General features: G+C 40.3%; 1 protein-coding gene across 1 annotated transcript in view; it reads left to right on the forward strand.

Moving 5' to 3' along the window:
• MDFIC2 (MyoD family inhibitor domain containing 2) overlaps nt 1-23,029 on the forward strand; it is a 45,744-nt gene that overhangs the window by 18,753 nt on the left and 3,962 nt on the right. Inside the window, exons 2-4 of the mRNA XM_030501846.1 lie at nt 7,820-7,858; nt 16,552-16,620; nt 21,606-21,827. Coding sequence (XP_030357706.1) covers nt 7,820-7,858; nt 16,552-16,620; nt 21,606-21,827 — 330 coding nt within the window. The remainder of the gene's footprint in view (nt 1-7,819; nt 7,859-16,551; nt 16,621-21,605; nt 21,828-23,029) is intronic.

Here is a 23,029-nt window from a genome sequence, read left to right on the forward strand (position 1 = left end):
GAAAAATGTAAACCAATGGGACTGGAATCTTTATATTTTGGGAGCATGAAATAGTAAAATCAGAGTTCTGAACTTGAACAGGCTTAAGATGGAGTGGAATAAAACTGGCAGGTGCTGGGAGAAATAGCCTTTTCAGGATAAGCATTTTCAAGACTTAGTAGTTACATTTTGTAAGTTCTAATCTTTTAGTGAAATAACTTCTGAAAAGAGAATATAAAAATAAAAATAAGGAACCTGAGTGCCAATAGAAACATATTGTAAGTATGATACATCACCAACAAGTCTATCGTTGCTGGGTTAAGAAAAAAACTGATGCACTTACAAGCATCTTCTTTTGCTTTCTAATGTTTTTGGGGTTTTTTTTTGTTTTTTTGTTAATACAGAAGCGATTAAGAGAAACTGATTATGATTTGATTTTTGAGGGCCTGGATTTTCTTTTGCATGTATCATTCTAACTCAGGAGTAAGCCATTCAAACGAATGAGATGAGGTTGGTGTGAACAAATTTAAATGTGATCAGACACAGGCCCCAAGATATTTAAGGATGGAAAGGATCATTCCTGTTCTGGTCAGGTGATTACATCAGTGGAGAATTTCACCATTCAGGGCCCAAGCCTCCTTTTTCTTATATCACCATACATCAAGAAACATTGTGTGGAGCTCATCAATATTTCACTAGCCTAAAACCAACAAGATGGAAGAACTGAGCCCATAGACCCAGTCCCCTGAACTAGTTGTGCATCAGCTACAAAGAAGTTGTTCCCGTTTAAATCAGCAGATCATCTGGTCTTTCTTCCCTGGTCTGCTTACCTACTAAAGCTTTCATACAAGTTATTTTAAGACCTGTTTCTCATTTAAAATATTAAGTAACTGTGGTCATAAAAGAGCACATATTCTTTTCCTGGCATCACATTCAAGGAGTAACTTTTCTTCCATTGGTCTCCAGTGACACATCTACAGAGATGGTAAGGAGAAATTGAACAGATAATGTCAATTTGACTGCTCAGACTCCCTCTACACCAAATGCAGTTCTGTGAGAAATCTTTAGCAGTTCAAGTCTGACAGAAATTGTTGCAAAATGCTTAAAGTAAAACAACTATGCCAGACCTGACAGTAACATTCCGCTTTTAGGCACACAACAGGTTTGGTGGTGCTAGAACAACATGTGATCCATCCCTCTTCTTCTAAGAATAGGCAATACCAGCTATTAAAGAAGCTTGCTCAGGAAATGTTGTGGTGAGCTGCTGTATCTAGAACAGATTAGGGGGTGGTGGGGGGAGCTGGAATGTCTCCAGCAACCTTTGGAGTTCCTGGGAAGTTTTTCCCTCATGGCAATGACTTTAAGGCTAAGTAGAGGCAGAAAACCAAAACGGCAGCCTAAAAATTCCCTAGACACCAGGTGTTTACCAGAAAAATCTGTTCCCCAGCCACACACTGTCCCTGTTCTCAGTGGTTTCCTCGGGCTTCTTCCTTCTGCCTTCCCAGTACATGTGCACAATATCTCACTTCTGGGAAATGGAGGGGATTAAAACCACCTTCGAAGCGGAGAAAACCCAAGTGTGGTTGCTTCTTGGATGCAGCTCAGCAACCCCAGAAACTGAGAACCACAACGATGCTTTACACCAGCTTCCTTCATGCATATGCAACTGCAGAGCATTATGTTTTGCTGCTACCCACCAAGGTATTTGTCCCATCAAGGACACTGAGCTGGAGAACACTGGATTTAATTAATTTCCAGTGCAGTTTTACTTCCTACCATTACACCTTTTTCTCAAGATATTTAAGCAGCGTTTCAGGTATCATGGTTTCATATTCATGTTATACTTTGCTAATACCATGTAGAGTTTCTCTGCATCAAGTGGTGTAATTTATCTTTTCCCACAAATGAGAGATGTCTGCACTATAATGTATCCTATATGCAGCTCTTTCATATCTAAATCCCAAGGATTTGGGGGCAAAAAAAAGATTATGTATTTATTCAGAAATTAAATGAGATTAATAATTTTGAAAGTAATTTACAAATAGCAATCAGCCTCTGCAATGAAGGTCAAAAGAAAAAGGACACATTAGCAATTGAATATCTTCCCTCCCTTTAAAGTTTTAATGCTGCATACCTGCTAATAATGGGAAATATCCTTTCTCAAGAGTAGCATTTTCAAAAATTGTTAGGATCCTTTTGCTAATTCTAATCTTCTTTTAATAAAATAATTTGTTAAAAAGGATTAAAAAAAGCATGAAAATGGAATGCCAATAGAAATGCACTGTCTATACAATAAATAGTTAATGTATTTTCTAAATGAATGATTTAAAATAGCTATTAAAGTAAAGAGAATGAGCTTATGTTTCTAGTAATGACTTCTCTGCCTCAGAATGAAATCTGTAAATCCCTGATTGCAATTTCACATCCCAAAAGAACGAGCAGTCCTGGGACCGATGCTTATTGCCTTTATCATTAATACTAGCATACCATATATGTGATTTTTATATCACTGGTTTGAATATTTAGATTTAAAATATAAAGCATGCGCAAGTATAAGTCTCATACAGCTATTCTGTCAGAAAAATAAAGCTCTCCAACAAGGCTTTTTTGTATGTACATGCATACATGTATACACAGACTTTCAGTATAACTACAATTTTATTCATAAGAGTGCATAATGATTCAGGCTGTGATTGTTAATAAAAATGCATTTCTAACCATCAAATTTGAGTCTATTATTCTAAGTTAATTGCATTTGCCCTAAAGAGACTTGCGACTGGCTGTCAGCCTATTTGTGTCAGTTCCATTTTATTCATCAGTCAATCTTGTCTCCTCTTTTTTCACATCCCATATATTGATCAAATAGATTTGTTAGCGTGCCTCTGCAGCTTTAAAAAAGTTTTTGTTATTTGTCAGGTTTATTTGATTACTATATTAGTTTGCGTGTTATCTTAATTGTTATTTCAATAGAAAATAAATGCTCTTTGATAGTCCCACAAATTCCCATTAAATATAATCCATATAACAAGTTAGTGGATGAAGTGAATATGGTAAGAAAATAAATACAGGAAACCTATTTTAAAAGGTGGTATTAATCTGCAGCTGTATTGTACTTGATCCAAAAAACAGGAATAGAAAGAAGTACAGTGTGAAACAATTTTGATAAACATCAGTGCCGTATCATTGCATATTATGCTATGTATAAAATACTTTAAGGAAAAGACATGCAATATAAAATAAGCTGAGGTCATATCTGGAAGAATGGGGTTTGTGGTTAAGTGTGAAATGGAATGATATTATATATGGCTTTAGACACTAAAAATACGGCTAGAGAGCCTGCAAGCAAAGGCTGGTGGAAATGCTGTTACATGGGCAAATTTTTGATAGGGACACAAACCCCAGCTTTTAGGAAGGTATTTATTGGAGCAAGAGATACACATCTAAGCAGCCAGTTTCTTCTGTAAAAATATGATACACTGTTTAGTGAAATAAATGAGTTTAACTAGATTTAAAAATTATAACAGCATCCTGTGCACTTTAGTTTTGATAATTATTTAATGAAAACACATTTTTTTACCTCCATCTTCTCAAAGGGGAAGGTGATGCAACCAGTTTCTCCAAACCTGCCTCTGATACCTTCATTATCAACAAGATTACATAACCCTGGCTCCCTGCTTAACACTGAACCTGGGATCTCCCCAGCTAGGTCCTGAGCTAACACAGTGTCGGAAATAAGCACTGTGGGAAATCAATAATCATGTGCTTACCATCTCATAAAAAGATATGAGAAGTCCATGTGTCCTAAGATAGGCACTCAAAACAGAAGCACTGGTTTACTAAAAAATTTAGGCAACAAAAGCTTGTGTTTTACCTGTATTCAAGTACACTGATCAATCCCATTGTTTTCTGAAACTGAACTGTGAAATTACCAGCTTTTCCAAATTTCTTGTGAAAAGTGAAGTTCTTTCAATTTTTTTTGGTGAGGATTAGTCTTTATGTTATCTAACTTTAGTCACCTACAAGTTTGATTTCTGGTCTGGGTAATTATCTATATTTTGTCTGTAGCCACAGGCAGGGAGTGGGGTGTGAGCAGGAACAGAACACATCATCCATAGAACAATTTTTTCCTGGCTTAAACTCTTCTGTCAAGATGGGTTGGCTTGCCGGCAGGACAGGCTTATCTCTTTCATTGATTACTGTAGGAGTTTAGGCCAGACTGAACAGCTATCATACTGGCTACGGCTGGTATGATGACCACCCTAAGGGGGACTTATCTTATTATAAATGGAGCATTTTTAAATGCTTATACCTAGACGTGGAAACTTGAAATGTCCAACTCCTAGATTACCGTTTTTCATCTGGAACCTCTTTAACTGTATTTCATACTAAGCAACCATGCTAAAGCTTCAGATGCCCTAAAATAAAGCTCAAATTCGCAGTTGTCCTAGAGCAGTTTGCAACACTCCTGCGGTTCAGAAGCACACGGCATGATGATAGTTTCAAGCTAAACTGTTGTGACCAGCTAGTATGGAATATAAACAGGAACAGATGAGAAGAGTACAGCCTCAACATTTGAGGCAACAAAGAAAGAGTGAAATGATTGCTACATAAAAGACATTTCAAAGACCTCCCAGAAAAGCAGGCATAAAAATCCCCAATAAAAAGGCTCAGCAAGAAAACTGTCACACCCCCTAATCCTCAGCAGACTTTAACAAGATGTTCGCATGAGCCAGAGATTGTCTCCTTCCCCAGAAGACAAAAGGCACAGAAAACAATACTGTCTAGCATAGGATTAGGAGGCAAGAGATAGATAAAAAGGATTCCTTAACCTTACAATTAGAAACCCTGACTCTCCAGCCAAAAGGATAATCAGAAACAGACTGCAAACCTGTGTCACAATAATTGCTGCATCTTTCTTTATGCTTTGAAAACTGATATTTTCTGAAGATTTGTTTTAATTTATTACCACCCCGAAAAAGGTTTTGATGGCCACTTAACTACAAGACAACAGCTGCTACCAAACCACAATTCAACACACATGGCAACAGCCTTATTTCCCACTGTTGATATTTCCACCACCTCCAAACAAATGAAAATTGGATTATCAATGCTTGTAACCAACATCCCAGTAAATTGTATAACTGAAAGCAAATATGTATGTAATGCACTAACAAATGATCAGCTTAGTGTGCCCTAATCAGACACATACACAGATTCTTCATGCCAAACCTGGAATAAGCATGTGCTCTGATTGAAAAATAAACAACTTGCTTGTTATAACCAGGATCTTTAGCTTTATTTGGTATTACTTTTTGTAATTGGTATTACTTTTAAAGGCATTGTAAAAAAGTAATTGGTATTACTTTTAAAGGCATAATGCCTTTAAACAGAAGGCAAGGTACTGGCAAGAGCAGAAAACAGACATGGTAAGGGGGGAAACCTATAGGCTGGAAAGAAACTACAATCTTCAAAGTTTGACCCTCCTGCTGTAGCTACTAGTGTAGCTACTAACAACTTCTAAAGCTGTAACAGCTGTAGAAGTTTGCTGCATGAACATTTAAGACTTTTCCTGAAGCTGAAGGTGACCATAAGACATTGACAATTGCATTTACAGAGTGCATATTAACTTACAGACCTGAATTCAGCACAGAAACAATCATATATGATTAGGAACTATACATGTCCCCACTTTAAAGGGGATTGAGGCGAAGAAGAATTAAGTGGTTAGAGCAAGCACTGATTGAGGGACAGGCAGGATTTAAGCATCACCACCTCCAATAGGCAGTTGGTGTTTCTAGCCTTCCCCAGTCTTTCCGGTAACATCAGGAAAGGAAAAGCCAAAAAGTTTCTTTTTCTCTTCAGATGCAGCACACTCTCCAAATTATTACTACGTGCTCTTGGTATCCTACTGTCTATGGGACTTTAATTTTCCTGCCTTAAGTTAGCATTCAGGGGACTTGTCCTGTGTAAGCTGGACACTACCTCAGAGCTGCCTCATATTCTGTGGCAGATGAAATAATCCCTCTTTAAGTAAACTATTTGAAACTACTTAGAAAGAGGTTGTCAGAGATGCAGCCTTAACCATTTTAATTTGTTATGGAAACACGCAAACAAATCACACTTCCCAGAAAAATCGTGGCTTGAAATAAACACATGGAAAAAGGCATAAATTTCTGTTCTCTTTTTAGTAAAGCTCAAAGAAAGCATAAAGTTTCACTTACACATACTTGTACAAGAAAAAGGACAGAAGCCATCTACAAATTTCTAAGTAAACTTTCTGGACCTTGGTCCAGATGAGAACAAGTAACTCACAATGTATGACCCTAAAGCATGTAGCTAGCAGCCTACCAGAGCACTACAGTGTGCCAATCATTGCAGGGTAGAGGCAGAGGGTGGTGTGCATGGTGGCATAAGCAAATTGATCCCTTCTCAGCCACACAGTGCTCCAGGCACTCCAGATCTTGCTTGTGGTGTAGTGTGAAGAGAAAAAAGCCCTCACCTACAAACACACTTGTCCCCCATGCCACGAGGCGTTCACTGCTCTTCTGCTGAAAGGCCAGCTACGCTTGAATCAGGAGCATAGAAATAAGTCCATGGCACCCTGTCTGTTGTCTGAAAACTATTTCCAGATGATAATTTCCTCATTTTATAAGCAAACAAGCTTCTAGTTGCCACTATTACAAGCACAACTTGTGCCTACTGTGTAAATCTCCATTTGCATTCAGATCCAGATGTACTGAAAAAACTGCAGAACATTATTTCTTTGCATGACCCCTGTGTGGCAAAAAATCCCACATCCAGTGGGATCACAATGTCACCCAAGTACTCAGTCATTTAGGTAAGATCTATGTCTTCCCCTCCAAGGAGAGGAGAAATGCACAGTGCTGTAAATGCCATGAAGTTTTTACTTTGCCATCATTACTGATTTTGAGATACTCAGATAACCATGGTGGCGAAAGGCAGTGCAAAACCTTAATATACCTAAAAGCATAGGAAACATTGCCATGCTGAAACAGAAAAATAAAGACAGATGTGCTGAACTTGAACCTCCACCACATCCTAAAACCATGGTTCAGTAAACTAAACTACATGTATTACAGTGGTTATGTTTAATAACTTGTTCTGTTAGCTTCAAAAACTGAAAGTCCAGCATCTTCATATGTACCATTGGCAGGGACAGGGATGTTGCAAAGCACACAGCAATGAGGTCTGTATTCAGGTTCATTACCAGTGTTTTCCTCAGTTGTGATCATTTTAATGCATATTTTGACTAATTAAGACATTCATGGTTTGGCATAGGAAGCAGATACACCACCAGATAAATGTATGTCTTGAAGCTAAATATTTCCCTCAGCTTTAATAGGCATTAGGATGGTGCCTTATGGATCAAGGCAGAGCCATTTCACTGGTCAGATGCATGAAGACAACTCAGACATGAGCCACCAAAAAGAAAGAACATAAAACAAAGTTTACTCACTCAGAAGTTCAGGGATGAACACAGCATTAGTGAGTCAGGTCTCTGCTCCTCTGGGTAAAACAAGTTGTGTTGATCATATGAAAACTGTGTCCCCTGGGAAAAAAAAAAAAAAAAAAAAGTCATCTCAGTGAGAGGCCAGAGGACACGGGATCCTTAAAGGGAAGGGGTATCTCCCAGCTTCTACTAAGAGATGTTTTATCTATACTTGTGAAGCCAATCAGGAGATTAAGACTCCAGCCCTGGTCACTTTTCTCTTTGCTTTGATAACAACACCAGCACCTATGGGGGATAACAAAGCCATCTCACCAGCTGAGAATCTTTTCCTGCTTAGTGAAGCCTTCCTTTCCCATTCTTGTTTTCCAGAACCGGACAGCCCCATCCTACAGCCCCTTGGAGACTCAGGTAAGTCCCCTACCTTCTCCCCGCACTGCCCTGTAAGGCATGACACTACATCTGTGCAGCTACTGAAGTGGTACATTTCATGCAAGAAAATTAACTCTATTATTCTAACTCCATGGGAGATGTGAGCAACATTCTTTGCCTTAATACTGACTCATCATCTGTTTCAGCCCATCTTTAAAATGGGACTATTATTTGTATTAATGGCTTAGACATTTTAAGGTTTACTCAAAACAGAAGAACAAGCCTAGAAGTGCTGTGAGCTAAGCCTGCAAGCTTTTGAGTATGGGGATAACAAACTCCTAACCCCATGACCATATTCTTCTCAAAATTGAGTAAGACCCCCAAAAGGGTCAGCTTATGAGGCACACAAAACCTGCCTGACTCAGTTTTTAGGATTTCAGTAGATTACTTTGGGATCATGCACCCCCTAAACTGACACCTAACCACCTTACAAAGGCTGCTGGTTCCACACCTTACCTAGAGATCATCCATGACTTTCTTCTCTTTCTCTTACCTGTATTTATCCTCTGAAGAAGGTGGACGGCCCATGGGCCCCTCCCTTTGCAGCTGGGGCTGTTTTCCCCAAGTGAGGGCCCTCAAACCAATCTGTGCTACCTGGAAGCCTCTAGAAGGGGGAGAGGCACCAATTTATCTGCTTCCCACTCAGCCACAGTGGAGGTGGGTAATGCTTATCTGCTCCCTTGACTTCTGATTGATGACCTTTAATTGGAGCCAGCTGAAGCCAATCTGAGGAACTTCTTGGACGTTGGTAGTGGCCCTCAGCAGTCCTCACCATGACCACTAACTGAGATGTCATTGATTAGAAGATGAGTGCATCCAACCCGCTGTGCAGCATTCACAGGTTGGGCTCTTCCAGTAATGGTGAGCTGGCTGTGTTAGAGGCCACATCACCTATGAAAGTTTAGAAACCACCATGCCCCCGTTATGACCTTTCTTCATGGGGCGCCCAAGACCCTGTTGTTGCAAGCAAAAAGCCTGCACCCAACAGCTCTGCATTTATTTGTATTGCAAACACACACCATGCAAACTTTCTCTGCTAGTTTCTCTTGCTACCAAAACTGGGGCTTTGGTAGGCAAGGTAGACAACATTAGTCTGCTCTGATAAAGCATGAGGAGGTAAATCATTCCATGCAACTCAGAAGTCATTCAGATGGTACTTTTGGCATTTCCCCCCCCCACCCCTCCTGCTTTTGTTCTGTCAGTCTGAAGAGAACAGCTCGTGTGATGTAATTTAGAATGGAGCTTTTTTAAAGCTTTCACTCAGGAAAAGCTTTGGGAGCTCTGGGGGTATAGCTTAGCTTCAAGAAATAGAAAGAAAGCAAGTTTGCATTGACAGCTTGATCCCAGAGAGAGGTGGCTGCCTGCTTGTCTAACAGGTCCTCTGGGTCTGGATGAGGCAGAGACAGAGGAGCAGTCATATTAAGTGAACGAGCGCTGCCAATGTTAAAGGAACAATTACCATTATTCTGCATAGTTCACTGTTTGCTACTGCTATTTCCTTCAATAAAACCTCTTTTCACTTGCCAATTGGAGCTTGTCATGTAACAATATTTCTTATGCACAATACACATACTAAAATGCCCCTGTGTTTTTAATACATTTATAGTTGTTAACAATAGTGGTATAGTGACAGAAAAAATGTACTTGCTTTGAATACAGAATAGATTGCAAAAAAGAACAAACCAGAGGCCCTGCTCTGAAGGATTAATGGGGGCTAGATTTTGCCTAATCTCTGTTAAAACAGTGGCACCTCTTCCATTTCGCTGACACCCAGTTTTTCCTCTCAGGGCCTGGGCTGTGACCTCCTTGCTTGGAAAGGGTTATATACCTAAGCCTTGAGCAAGGGCTTCAGTGAAAGTTTCGATGTGAGGAAGTGTTGAGGAAAGGATTGAGCTCTCACCTGCCCTCGTGCCCAGGACGCTTCTAGGGCTTTGGTGAGCCCAGGGTGCTGAAGGTTGCCCAACCAACCCTCTGATCCTTGTGCATGGTCCACAGACAGGTGGGAATGTGTTGACCAACCATCTAGCAACACCTGAAACCTCCGCCGTTCACATCAGACACTAGCACAACTCCTTGGGAGTGCAGTTCTTTGCAAAGCAGGACAAACAGCCAACGCTGGGGAGAGGCTGGTGTTTCACTGAGGTTGCAGGAACTCTGCAGCTCTCCTCTGAAAGTTCATACAATGAAGACATTGTGCTAGTACTGCGCTTGCCAGCATCACAAAACCAGGTGGAAATGACCACAGTGAAGGTGCCACGGTGAGAAGAAATTAAGTGTTTGTGCTTGTGAGCAGGCTGAACCTAATATTTCATGCACTCAAATGAACAAGCAGCGGTTTGGAAGCGTTTGTAGCACAGTCATGAAAGAAACTTTCTTCTGCCATAAGATTCATGTTTTCTAAGAACACTATTTTGTTCTGAACAAGTTAATATACACAGGAAAAGACATCTTGAGTGTTCCTGGACTCTCCTACACTATCCAGGAATAGTGATAGACTGTGAGTTTAAACACATCCTTCCACTGCACAGCAAGAAAAGTGTATTTAATACTGTGAGCAGAACAGTTACCATGCTTGCCTTTGCCAGAGCTGGCAGGACTACACTGTCCTAAAAGTACTTGTTACGTAATCAAGAAACAGTGGATGTCATCTGTGTGCCCCCAGAATAGATGTTCTGCATCTTTGGTGTCCCCTGGGAAAAAAGAAATATTTTGTGAAAAGATGTATAGCATGATACATCTTCTGCTTCAGATATTGCTGATTGCTTTGTCTATGACTTTTTGAGAAAAAGAGCAAAGAAACCCAGAGAAGGCTACCGTATTGGAGGTTATTGCGGGTTGGTTTGGAGCCTGATCTGCTGAGCTCCCTGGAAGTCTTTTCGTTGATGTCTGGTGATACTGGATCAGGCCCTTGCAGAGCTAAATAAATGGTTTCCCATCAAGGTCCAGCAAAGGCTGCTCAGCTGCACCTCGGGTGGTGCTCAGATGGTAATAAGATTCCTAATGTTTGCTATAGAGGACAAGTCCAGCTCACAGTTGTGTTCCAGTATGGCATGCAGAGGAGAGATTAAAAAATCGAAGTGTTTATTTGAAAGGTCTCTAGAAGATGTAAGATTCACAGATTGCCACTCATCGTTGGATTTGGATCAAAGAAAAGCTTTCATAACTTATTAGAAGACATGAGGTTTTGCAGTCATACATTATCATATGCCAATTTACCACGAGTAGAGCTTTAAGGACCATCTATGAGAAATGCTGCATCTTCTGTGATTTGCAGCTCTATTTGACAGCGTTTAAAATGTTTGGACATATTTTAAGAATATATGTGGTTTTGATGGTGTTTCCCCCCACCAAATCAAAATTCTGACAGCCTCAGAGCTCCTCTGGCATTAATGCTGTGCAAGGATATATTTGTGACCATAACCATGTGTAATACCTGCTTTGGGAATAAACTCTTGGCATAACTTCAGTGTCAGTCAGAAAGTAGCACAATTGCCAAAGACCTTGGAACATGAAAGGAAGACATTGTGCTGTCTTTTCATTGGAAAGTTCACAAATTCTGCCTAGTGATCCCTCTGATATTTTCACTTTTCAATAGATAGTACTTACCAAAAATAAAACAGAATTTTAAGTGCCTTCCAAATTTAATGAGAGAGTTTTATGTGGAAAAAAAATTCTTTTGTAATAAACTCAGTATTTTCTGGTTTACATTACCTATAAAATTCCCAAACTGAGCAGTGAGGAATTACACACACAAGCCTGTCCATGGGTGAGACCTACCATCAGTTACTGTGCCAGCATCTTACATAAAGCCCTGTCCGCTTCTGGCTACTCCGTTCTGATTAGGATTTTGTTTCTGAAATGATCATATTGGCAGACAGTCTTAACTCAGTGATGGGGTGAGCAATTAACTGTGAGAGGAAGGAAGACTGAATTAATGTGGCAGGGCTGTCGAGGCAAGGACTATAATAATAATAATAATAATAAGGTTTGTTTTTTCTTTAATTTGAAAACAACACAATCAAATCAGGAAAGATAATGCATCAAAATGCATCTCCAGCTTCACACTCTGTAGTGAGGGATAAAGAAAATTTGAGAGGTTTGAGTTATCGCTGCACTACAACAAGCAGCTGCCTGTGAGTGTTGAGATGGACCTGCCTCAGCACATGGTGCAAGGTGTCCATGCAGTCCCAGCAGCTCTGTGTGGGGTTGTGCATCCCAAATCCCCACAGCCAGGGAGGAGACAGGGACTGGCACAGCTCTGTGGTGGCTGAAGTGGCCTACTGACATTGATAAAAACAGATGCTTAGCTTTCCACTTGGAGGAGGGAGGACAGGGCTGTGTGTTGTCAGTTCAGGTTCAGTTTGAGAATTACTTTTTTTGAGTTTAATTATCTCTTAACAAAATGTCAGGAGAGTGCAGATTTGAATCAGAAAGAAAGAAACAAAAGAATATGGAACTTTATTTTTCTTTACAAAAGCTTTTCAGGGTTGTCTCATGTGATAGAGCTGCCACACCACCTGAGACATCCAAAAATCCAATCTGGGCCTTAAATTCAACTTCAGAAATCCAGAGAGGATGATCTCTTTTAAGAGCTGCTGGAGTAACAACAGGGTGCCAGGATGCCCTGGAGGAAATTAATTCAAAACAGGCAAAAGATAAAAAATTTACCTGTCAGCAAGCAATATGTGAAATGCCATGGGAGCCTGCTGCTCTCTGGACTAACCCCAATTACTACAGTGAATTTATTTCATGGAGGCCATTTCATACAGTCACAACAGACAGGACAGAAATACAGACCTGAATAAAAACTTTGAGGAAAGAAACTAGTGGGTGAAGGAGAATTTGGAAGATGTGACCTAGAAACAAACCACGGGGGCTCCAGTGTGGATTTCCCAGAGGATGCACAGTCATATCCTGCACCTGACCCATAGATTTCAGTGATTGCATTGCCTGTTGACCAGATGAGGTTATGTTTCTGCTGCAGTTAACACTTGATACCAAAGCTGTGATGTTCCTGTGGAAATCTGGTGATTTATCTTGGTGCTTATCAGCGAAGGGCTCCCGAGGACGAGGCGTCAAGGTCTGACACGGAGCAATGGGGAGTGCAGGTCTCTGGACAGGCACCTGTAAACCTAACATCCACTGAACATGCTACAAAAGCACTTGTGAATTTTGCTATTGTGTTCATTGAGAGCATGAATTATATGCAGTGTCTAATGCAGATGATGATGTCTGATGCAATAGGGACTTTAGAATTAGCACATGAAAACCTTTTCATAAAGTGTTTGGTCCCACTTTTTGCAAAGTCCATTGCAACTCTAAAGTGGAAGTAAGTGACAACACAAAATTCACACCGATCCTTTCAATTCTTTTTCAAGTATCCATAAACCCAGAGTTGGTTTTTTTTTTTTCTGCTGTACATCTTACTTTTTATAGTTAAAAGTAATTTTAAAGCAAAAAGAACATAAACAATATACACTGACTCTTGACACTCCATTGCTTTCTTAAAGTAGAATAATAAAAATTTGCAAATGAACAAAAGAGTGGGAGGAAGATATCTGATTTACAATGTTTTTGAGATAAAGAACACTATAAAAAAAGATCAATGTGAATAATAAAGCATTGTTAACTGAGTCATGACATTTCTATTCTCAGTGAAGATTTGAACAGTAGAGCTCTGCAAATGAGCACCTTGTGCCATTTTCAAAGTGGGAGGAAGACATATAATTATAATTTTTAAAGTGAAGAGAATTTAAAGAAAAAAATCTCTGTGAAAAAGTTTATTGAAAAACATATCGACATATCAATATGACATAAATTACTTTGATTTTATTAAACTAGGAGGGGGGAAAACCTCTTTTTGAAGACTGGCTACAGAAAGCATTCCTGGAAAAGAATTGTCTTTATTAAAAACTCTTTTGCTAAGATGAAACAGCACTGAATGTCAGCACTACCGTATATTTATTCTGTAACTCTTCCAACAGCTGAGATCTATAAAAGAAACATATTTTCAAAACAGTTTTAACCTCCATTGTCTTGATCATTCGTATTAACATTTTTCATGTCACCTATTGAAATCCCTTAAAGGAACCGTTTATTCAGTCAAAATTAATGAAGCCATTTTCTTAAACATCCTCCAAAAAGTAAAAAGGACATAATGTTGTGCATTTTATTTGACACACGCTTTCTGCCATTTCACTTATTCCTGTGATGAGAGCAAAACTTCATATTTATGCTATCAAATCTGCAGAGAAAAGTGATTTTGAGAGAGAAGGAAACTAACTCTGCTCTTGCTGTGTGTGCAATTTAAATCCACAGTGAAAATACAGCATTGATCAGATTACTCCAATTGAGTCATTTAGTGCTTTGGCATTCCTGAAGTTAGGGCCCAGCTGTGAAATCATAGTTGGGGCCAAACTTTGCTGCTAGGTGAGTGCACATGGCTCCCATTTTCTTCAAAGGGAATGACACACATGGCCAATATTTAACTTTCACCTCTCCCATTCTTCAGCTAGCAAAGCCAGAATCAATGGACTATACGCAGGCAATTTAATAGAATTAAGAATATAATCAAGATTTTCCAGGACTTACTAGTGATTTGGGCTATATAATTCAATACACCTCAAAGCACAGATGCTCAGCATATTCGTGAAAGTCAGGCTATCTCAAATGTCTTAGTTTAAGCAGGTAAAATCATAAATCACTTTGAGTATTTTGGCTATTGGATCCTAACAAACAGGGCGTAGGATACCTCTTCAAAACCATAAGCTTCAATTTCTGGGTTGGCTGGGATGCCAGTTAGACTTACCACGTCCCGACACATTTTGGGTACTTCATTTGCACACATTTCTCCCCCGACATTACCATTATGGGACTTAAGCAAAGTGCAGGCACCCTTCTGCAGCAGCCATACTCTTGAGAAAACCTCCATTCTGGCTCTGCACATCCCCATGGGATGGACTGGACTGCTGGGATGGCCCACAGGACTTTGAGGCAGAAGTGTCACAGGCAGGAAAAAGGCTGCATCCCCAAATCTAGCTTCCCCGTGGTGTATGCAAATCTTCATTTTGACTCAAGGTCAAGTGGAAAACTTTCCTACCATCCTTGCTGACTCTCCTCTTCACTTTCCCCCGACTCCATCTGTTCCTCACCCATCTCCTTCGTTCCGCACTTGCCTCCCTCTTCTTCCTGTGTCCATCTGTTCCCTCCTTCCTCAACACAAGTTGGGGAAGGGAAGTAAATTCAGTCATTCACTGAACAGATTTCAAGATGAACCCCCTCCCTCTCCAGTTCTAACTTCATTCATCATGGTAAAAATCATAATGAATAGAAATGTTGAAGGTGAAAATTTATTAGGGATTTTGTTTCTTTCTTATATCAAAAGCAGTTAAAGCTGCGTATAAACATTGGCTTCATTCATTTTTCTTAATATATGGTATAATTAGTGAGAAATATTAGTGGAAGTGTTTGCTATGCAGTCCATCAACACATGCTTGTCAGAGTTTAGGATCTGGGCCAAAATTTTTTGCCAGTCCTGTGATAGATTTATAATAAGCATATAGAAGGCTTTACAGTCAGCTGGGTCACTAATTCATAAAGTTAAAATGCATGCAATGAGGTCAAAAATTCACTATTGATAAAATACCCCCTCCCGGGATTGCACCATTAGATTTGTTACTGCAACAGCAAAAGAAAATAAACCCAAAGCTCCTGTGAATTAGCAGTCCATCATCATAAATCAGAAGAGAAGCACTTGCACAAGTTCATGATGTCATATGAAGCCAAATATATATTTATAGTCTTGTGTACTATTTCCTGTTTCCTTACGACAAAAATAAAGTCTCTAAATCCCCTGTATCCTTATGCCTGAGCTCAGCAAAACGTAATGGGCACGAAACTATGAAAGCATCCATGATATATTAGCCTAGGGCAGCTTGCTTCAGGTCGGCTGTGACGCCCACTCTCCCTCTGGCCTCTCCTATGCGGATGAGAGCAGTTCTCATGGAGTTTGCTCCATCCGCTGCACTAGCTGCAGGGATAGTCCTACAGCCCCTCCTACTTTGCCTCCCTGACCTTGGGACACAGAAGGAAGGTTTAAGCCTCCAACCCTATGCATGGAGTGGATGGCCTGGCAAGCACAGCAGAAGTGCAGGAGCTCAGCAACCATGTGAGGACCTGGGCTTGCCTCCATGAGGACCTTGGGCATCTTGTCTGTCAAGGTGGCTAAGCCACAGAAGTTGGAGCTTGGGCTGCAATTTCCTCTCTCCTCTTTTGCTGATGATTTGGGAACCTCATCTAAGCTTTCTGTGGTGTTTGGGTGTGGATAATGCCCCACATTTCATCACAGACCTCCCAGCTCTCACATTTTCTGTACCTACCTGAAACAGGAACTTCTGTGTTTGCCAGTGATCCTCTTCCCCTCTTCTCAGATGAAACTTTCTTAGGACTTTGTTTTACTTTTGGCTTCTTTTCCGGAAATAAGACAGAGGGTAACAGAAACAGTGCACCATCCCATGTGACTTCTATCTGCCAGGAGTCACACTTGTTTCTATTTGCACCCATAAAGCAACAACTCTTGAAGTCAATGATGAAGTGTCTGGGGGTGATACACATGCCAAACCACACTTATTTACAGTGTCTCTCTGCAATGTTGTTTTGTTCTTCCAACCAAGACAGCTGCACCAGCTCCCTGCCTCTCCCGGTGCTCCCTGGGGTGACTCCGAGCAGCGAGGACCAGCCAGGTAAGATGCTGGCCCCATGCATGTTTCACACCATGCAGAGATAACCGTGACATCCCTTCACATTGCTGCTGGGAGACAATTGTGTCCTTTAGAGTGTCAAGAAAAATTTTTTTGGTTTTCTTTTCACTTTTTCTTCTTTGAAACATGGCTATTGAAACCTGGGGTTTGGGTTTCATTTTCAAACCAAATGAGTTCAGTTCAAGCCTTTATACTTACAAGTTATCATCCATCAGGTCTGATGTAGCTCTGCCTGCTTCATCTTAGGACTGAATGGGCATGGCACACAGGTCTTTCAGTGATGGCTATGTGATATATTAAATAGACAGGTAGCGACAGCAGTGCATGGGATAACGAATGGCAGGGAGATCAGCCAGGCATTCCTTTGGTTCTTCCACTGCACTGCTACATGAAGATGGCTCACGCTGAAATGAACAAGTTACACATTCTAGGCTGCTAGAGTTTTCCACAGTTCACCATTAGACCTTGGGACTCCTTGCCACTGAGGTGCCAGGATGGATTTGGAACAAATGACACCAGCAAGTACAGCCACAGGCTCCCTTCTCCTTTGCTTCTAAGATGCCCATGAGCCCTACATAGGGTGATAAACCAGTTCTCTTTTAGTGGCAACTCTCCCTAACTAGTTGCTCTGAACAGATCTTTAGCATTATCTATGTTGCTGCAGTCCCCTTTCAGCAGAACAGAGCACCTCTCATCCCCCGTTCCTTGCCAAAACCAGACTTAGAGCTCTTATATGCCACTATATAAAAGCTACTTTCAAAAGTTTGCTAGGAAACTCTAGTCTCCTATTCTCAAGGGCTGCAAGACCCTGGTTTGTGCCTAAGCCAATGAAGAGAAACAGAGGTCAGGGGCCCTACTGTAAATACCGGTCCTCATATCACTGCTCCTCACTATTAACCAGAGGGATCTGAGGCAGGCATCAGTGGAAAGTAAGTGATTTACTTTGTGCTTTCATGAATTTAGACTCTGTAGTCAGCCACCTGAGTCATCCAACTAAAAAAAAATAGAATTTAATGTGAGTCTTGAGACTATCTCTATCTTTAATACAAACATGGGTGAATGATCCCAGTCCTACTGCAACAGCCAGGGCAAGCCCCAGCTTCCCTGTATGAGAAAGCTGCTACTTCATGATACCATTTAAAAATGGCACATTGTGGGGGTTTACCTCTAGTTGCTTTTGCCTAACAGTCTAACACTGAATAATCTGAGCTTTCTTCATCATGATACACGTCTTTTTCCTTTCTAATTCACTTCAGCGGATGGTTTTTACATGTTACAAACACAGATATTTGTGCATAGCTGGAGCTGAACACAGGCTCTTAAATGACAGTAACAAAGTTTGACCCTCTGCCCATCTCTGATTCTAATTTAATATTTTTTGGTTTACATTCTCATTTAGCAGTAATCTTAAATAATATCAGTTGTGCATAATATATTCTTAAATCCTATTTTGCTCCATTTATTTGTTTCAAACCCTCAACCTACATGTTCCATGCAGAAACAAACTATAAAAGGAAAAAAAAGTGCTAACTACCTTTTCTTAATGCTCGTCTAGCATAATTTTTATTTCTTTAGACACTTTGTGCAAACATAAAATTGATAAAAGACATAATGTAGATGGACCCACAGCTGAACTGAAGGTAATTGCATAAAAATGAAACGGAGACCTATAATTGTACACTGCTTTAGCCTCTATCGCACTGTTTTCTGGAAGCAAGGATCTCGCTTGTCATAGCAAGTTGGTTGTTACAGTGATTGCATGAAGACTTGATCTAGCTGTGCAAGACAAGTATAACATTACTGAAAGGGAGCTTTTCAAACTAAGAGTCTGACACTAAAATGTACTGTATTTTCAAAGATGTAGTATGCTTTAACAAACAGAAGAGTCCTTGAATGACAGCTTTTGTTACCCTTTTGTTTGATGGTGCTGTATTGAAAAATTCAGGTTATGTCTATGCCTTTCTATTTCTGGTTTTGATTTCTCTTCAACAGCACTTCAAGAATAAAAATTGACTGGAAGCATGAATAGTAGAAGTCAGTGGATACAGTAAATGTTAGTCTGGCATTTACTGATTTCTTCTGTCTGATTTTTTTTCAGTCTCGTTTGTTGAATGCTTAAATGCATTCTGTGGGCCATTGTATTGTTGCAGAAATGGGGAAATCAACAGATACATTGTAATTTAAAATATATCCAGTTTAGACCTTTGGGCCAATTTTGAAAGTGGAAAATTACAGAAATCGTCATTCTTGCCTAGGCCTTTCAATCTGATCTGTTGTATTCAACTGCTCAGCCTGTGCGTAGCTCTCAACCTGGACAAGCAAGATCCATTTGTAAGATTGGCACCTGAATAACAGGTGGGGTATGTGTCTTTTGGGCTCACAAATCAATTATTATCAAACAAATCCAATGCGTAAATAGGACATTGCTTCCTCCAGAGCTCTGCTACTTCAATTAGCACAACTTTTCTTGGAGACACTATGTTGGTGAATGAAAGTGCAGGAAAAATTGTGGTACGTCATTGACTTAGAAACACTGGAAAACACACAGTGGTTACTGTGCATGTAAGTACATCCGAAATACATGAATTTTCATTTTGGTCTCAAAAGGATGGTCAAGAAGGGGGAGTGGGTGGAAAAAAGCTGCATTTACTTACTCTGGGGGGAAAATCATCAACAAGTTATCACAAATGGGTAAAATCAGACTTAGCTTGCCCAGGATGCTGGTTTCCTACAACCCAGTGTACAATCTGCAGGTAAGCACCACTGCGCTTTGCACTGCTGGTTCACACCCAGAGCAACCACCTCTTCTCCTGCTGTTCTCAAGTCTTGCCTGTGGCTTTCCTTCATCGTAATGTTAACAAAACCTGACAGGTATAAGTTTCTAAGACCCCTCTCTGTGCCACTGCTGTCTTACCATTTCCTTCCTTCCACTTCTTTATCTCACTGGTCGTTCTCTGCCTAAGGCCAACCTGTAAAGTCTCCAGGACAGGGAAGATACACATTTCCCTCATAGTAGACTTTGTCAGTATTACAAGTTCAAATTCAAGCCCAAACCTCTGCCAATGCACATTTTTAAAGCAGTGATTTCAAGTTAAAATGAATATGATAGCTTAGTATTTCTTATTATCCTCTCCCAAGATCTTACTCTGCTAACTTTTAAGCAGCTTTTCTGCTTCTACATATTTCACCACACGAAGATGATCTAAAACGGCATGAAATCTGACTATGAGTAAAAATTTAAATGAATTGCTGACTCACTGTGTAAGTAAATAGAATCATAAAAATTATAAAGAAATTTGCTTGGAAGGGACCTCATCTGGCCTTTGATTCAAAGCATGGCTAACTGCAGAAAGAGCAGTTACTGGGATCTGTACCCAGCTGAGCTCTCCACACTCCCTCAGCCTTGCTGGGGGCTGCCCAGGTACTTTATACTTACCATGATGAAGATTTTGTACCCATACAAAATGCAATGCAATCCCAGTTGCCCTGGGCACAGCTTATGACAGCAGCCTCTTGTCCTTTTACTTCTCTGCACTGCTGGAAAGAGCCGGGGTCTGGTTTCTCCACTACCCTGGCTATGAAGTGGAAGACAGCACCCAGCATCGCTCTTTGCCTTCTCTTCTCCAGGCCAACCAAGCCTAGTGCCCTCAGCCTCTCCTGGTAGATCATATGCCCCAAGACCCCTCACTATCTTGGTGGTCTTCACTGGACACCAGTTAAACCTCAAATCCTCGCCTCCCCCCACTATGAGCCCCATGATCGCAGTGTTTTTTCACCTATCTTGGAATCCACCCGTCTCATCGACGTTTCCTCCTTTTCCCATCAAGGATACTAAGGACATAACTGCAGTATCATCAAGATTTCACTCTCTAACTCTCTTTTCTTGGCTTTCCTTTAATATATATCAGGGTTCAAAGATACCTGAAAAACAAGAGAGATTCAGGGTCTCTCTTCTGGCTCCTTGCAGGAGAGAGCACACTAACTATCTTAGAGCACTTGCTATTCCTCTCAGAAAATAATGTTTGCAAAACTGAGATGTTTGTAAAGATTGATTTTCTGTACATAGCTCAAGAGGAAGCATATCACAAGATTTAACTAAGATAAAAAGTGAGGCTGTGCTTGGTGTGAGGTACAGGAGTTAATCAGCTGTAGATAAGAACTGAAGAGGTTTTCTCATCCCACCCATAGAGAGAATGACTGTGTTTCTTGGCCTCTTGATCACTTCAGAGAGTAAGTGAAACTATATATCAGTTCGTGTTTATCTGTGCCTGAGAAGTTCTTCAAGAATAAATTGAGCTCAGAACTCTTCTTAACCTTTCCCCTAGTTGGGGCTTAAAATTAAGCTCTCCATCTGGTTTTCGAGCTGCCTCTCTGGCACGCTGACAGCATGTGAAGTATCCCATCTTCTAGTTGACTTCCAGGCCAGCAACACAAGTGTGGATGAAGTTACGAAATAATGAATCTGGATGTTAAACAGAGACCATCTGGCGTTCTTTGCTACAAGCTTATGAGCCATGGAGTGCTGGCACATCTGCATCTAGGTACCACCTACACGCACACTGTTGGCTGTAAATTTAGGGAAACAGAGCTGCTGTTGAAAAATAACAAGATAATTGTTTTGCCTTCTTTCATATCGCAAACTGAAGTTAGGATATCACACTCAAAAGAGATGTCAACTGAGGCAATAGTTCTGTTCTCTCTCCAACCTGATCCTACCCAGTGGAAGTGAATTATTACTTTGCCTCTAAATCCACTGGGATTAAAAGAAAACCATAGAATGCAAGTTCACAAATACCTATGCTATGAATTAACTTTACTTGCATAAAGAGACTGAAATCCTTAGGTAAGTAAGGTTAGGCCTTGGAAGTAAACAACTGTAGGCTTGGAGATTCTGCCTATGTTGTTCTTTCAGATCTCTGTCTTAGTATCACAAACAAGTCTTTTCTTTTTTTCCCTAATCCCACCAGATAACCAGCTTGCAAATGAAAAACATACAGATGAAAAGCCTATGAAAGGCATGGTTATGAGTTCTGTCACAGAATTCAGCATCACAGACACTTCATCAAAGGTTACCAAAAATGAGAAGAAATTCTCAAATGCGAGCACATCGTCCATTGCTTCCCTGGAGAAATGCACAGAATTCGCTTACATTGAAGATGACGCATCAGTACATCAGAGAGACAGCGACGGTATGTTTTATAAAACAGATCACATTTAAGCTGATGTCTAAATAATGCCCATTGCAAAAGCACTTTGTCTATCTAGCTTGAAATAATTGCTTACGTGCTGAACAAGAGGTTCAAGAACATAGCCAAAAGCAGCACTAAGTTGCCCTGCAACATTTTTGTGATTGATGAGAATCTGCAGAAGAGGACTTTCAATTATCAGTGATATTAAAGTCATAGAAGAGGAGCTTAAAGCCAATTGAGCAACAGTGCATTTGTACTTTTGTAATGAGTGTTTACACAGAGGTACTAGTGTCTGTATCAGATAAACAGATGGACACATTTCTCCCCAATAGCAGAAGTTGTTGCTTTTGCCATTGGTAGTACAGCAGCTGCTGTGGTTGCTGAACAGATACTGCATTTGGTGGTCAGCATATTACTTCTACAGACTTGTACATGCAGTTCTTGTATGGACCATTACATGCAACCCTGCTATTCTGCTGACCCATCACCAAATCCTCCCTCTGCTGACTACACTGCAAAACTCACATGAGTCATGACGAGGAGCTCTCTTCATAATCTGCCCTGCTTCTGCAGAAAACTCTGATGACTGGACCAGGTGGATACATATGGATAGGACTTCTAGTTAGTTCAGTATGCTCTGCATTTTGAAAAAGCATATTTGAAAACAAAGCACTGTGAAAGGTAATTACAAACCATAACTGCAGCAGACACGAAATAGTTCAAGTGCATTTTCACAAATCAACATTGCTAAAACATAATGTGCTCTGGGGCTAATGATCAGAGCTGTCTTACCTTTCTGTAAAGGAGCTGACCTGTTTTATCATGTAAAAGCACAAGTCAGAGCTCAATACCTGCACTATTTTTTGAAAGAGTTTCAGAAACAAGAGTATAACCAAGAGTTAAGGAGTAGAATGGGCTGTGGACAGTCATTACAGACCAACGGGCATGACTCCTGTTAAGCTAAATTGTATAACAGCCTTGATTTTAGTGGATTTACGCTAGGAACCAGCTATTCCTGGTTATTCCAGTGGATGTGATAAAAGCGGCTTCTGCGAAGCGTTTTTGAAGTTTTTTATGTGTGCCTTTTACAATAATGGATTAGTGTGTTATACCCAATGGAGTTGGGATTTATCATGTATACCATTTAACAATTCCTAAATAAAGAATTTCTAAATACAGATCATCACAATAAACCACCATGC

This window comes from Strigops habroptila, chromosome 11, assembly GCF_004027225.2.
Source record: "Strigops habroptila isolate Jane chromosome 11, bStrHab1.2.pri, whole genome shotgun sequence".
Lineage (NCBI taxonomy): Eukaryota > Metazoa > Chordata > Aves > Psittaciformes > Psittacidae > Strigops > Strigops habroptila.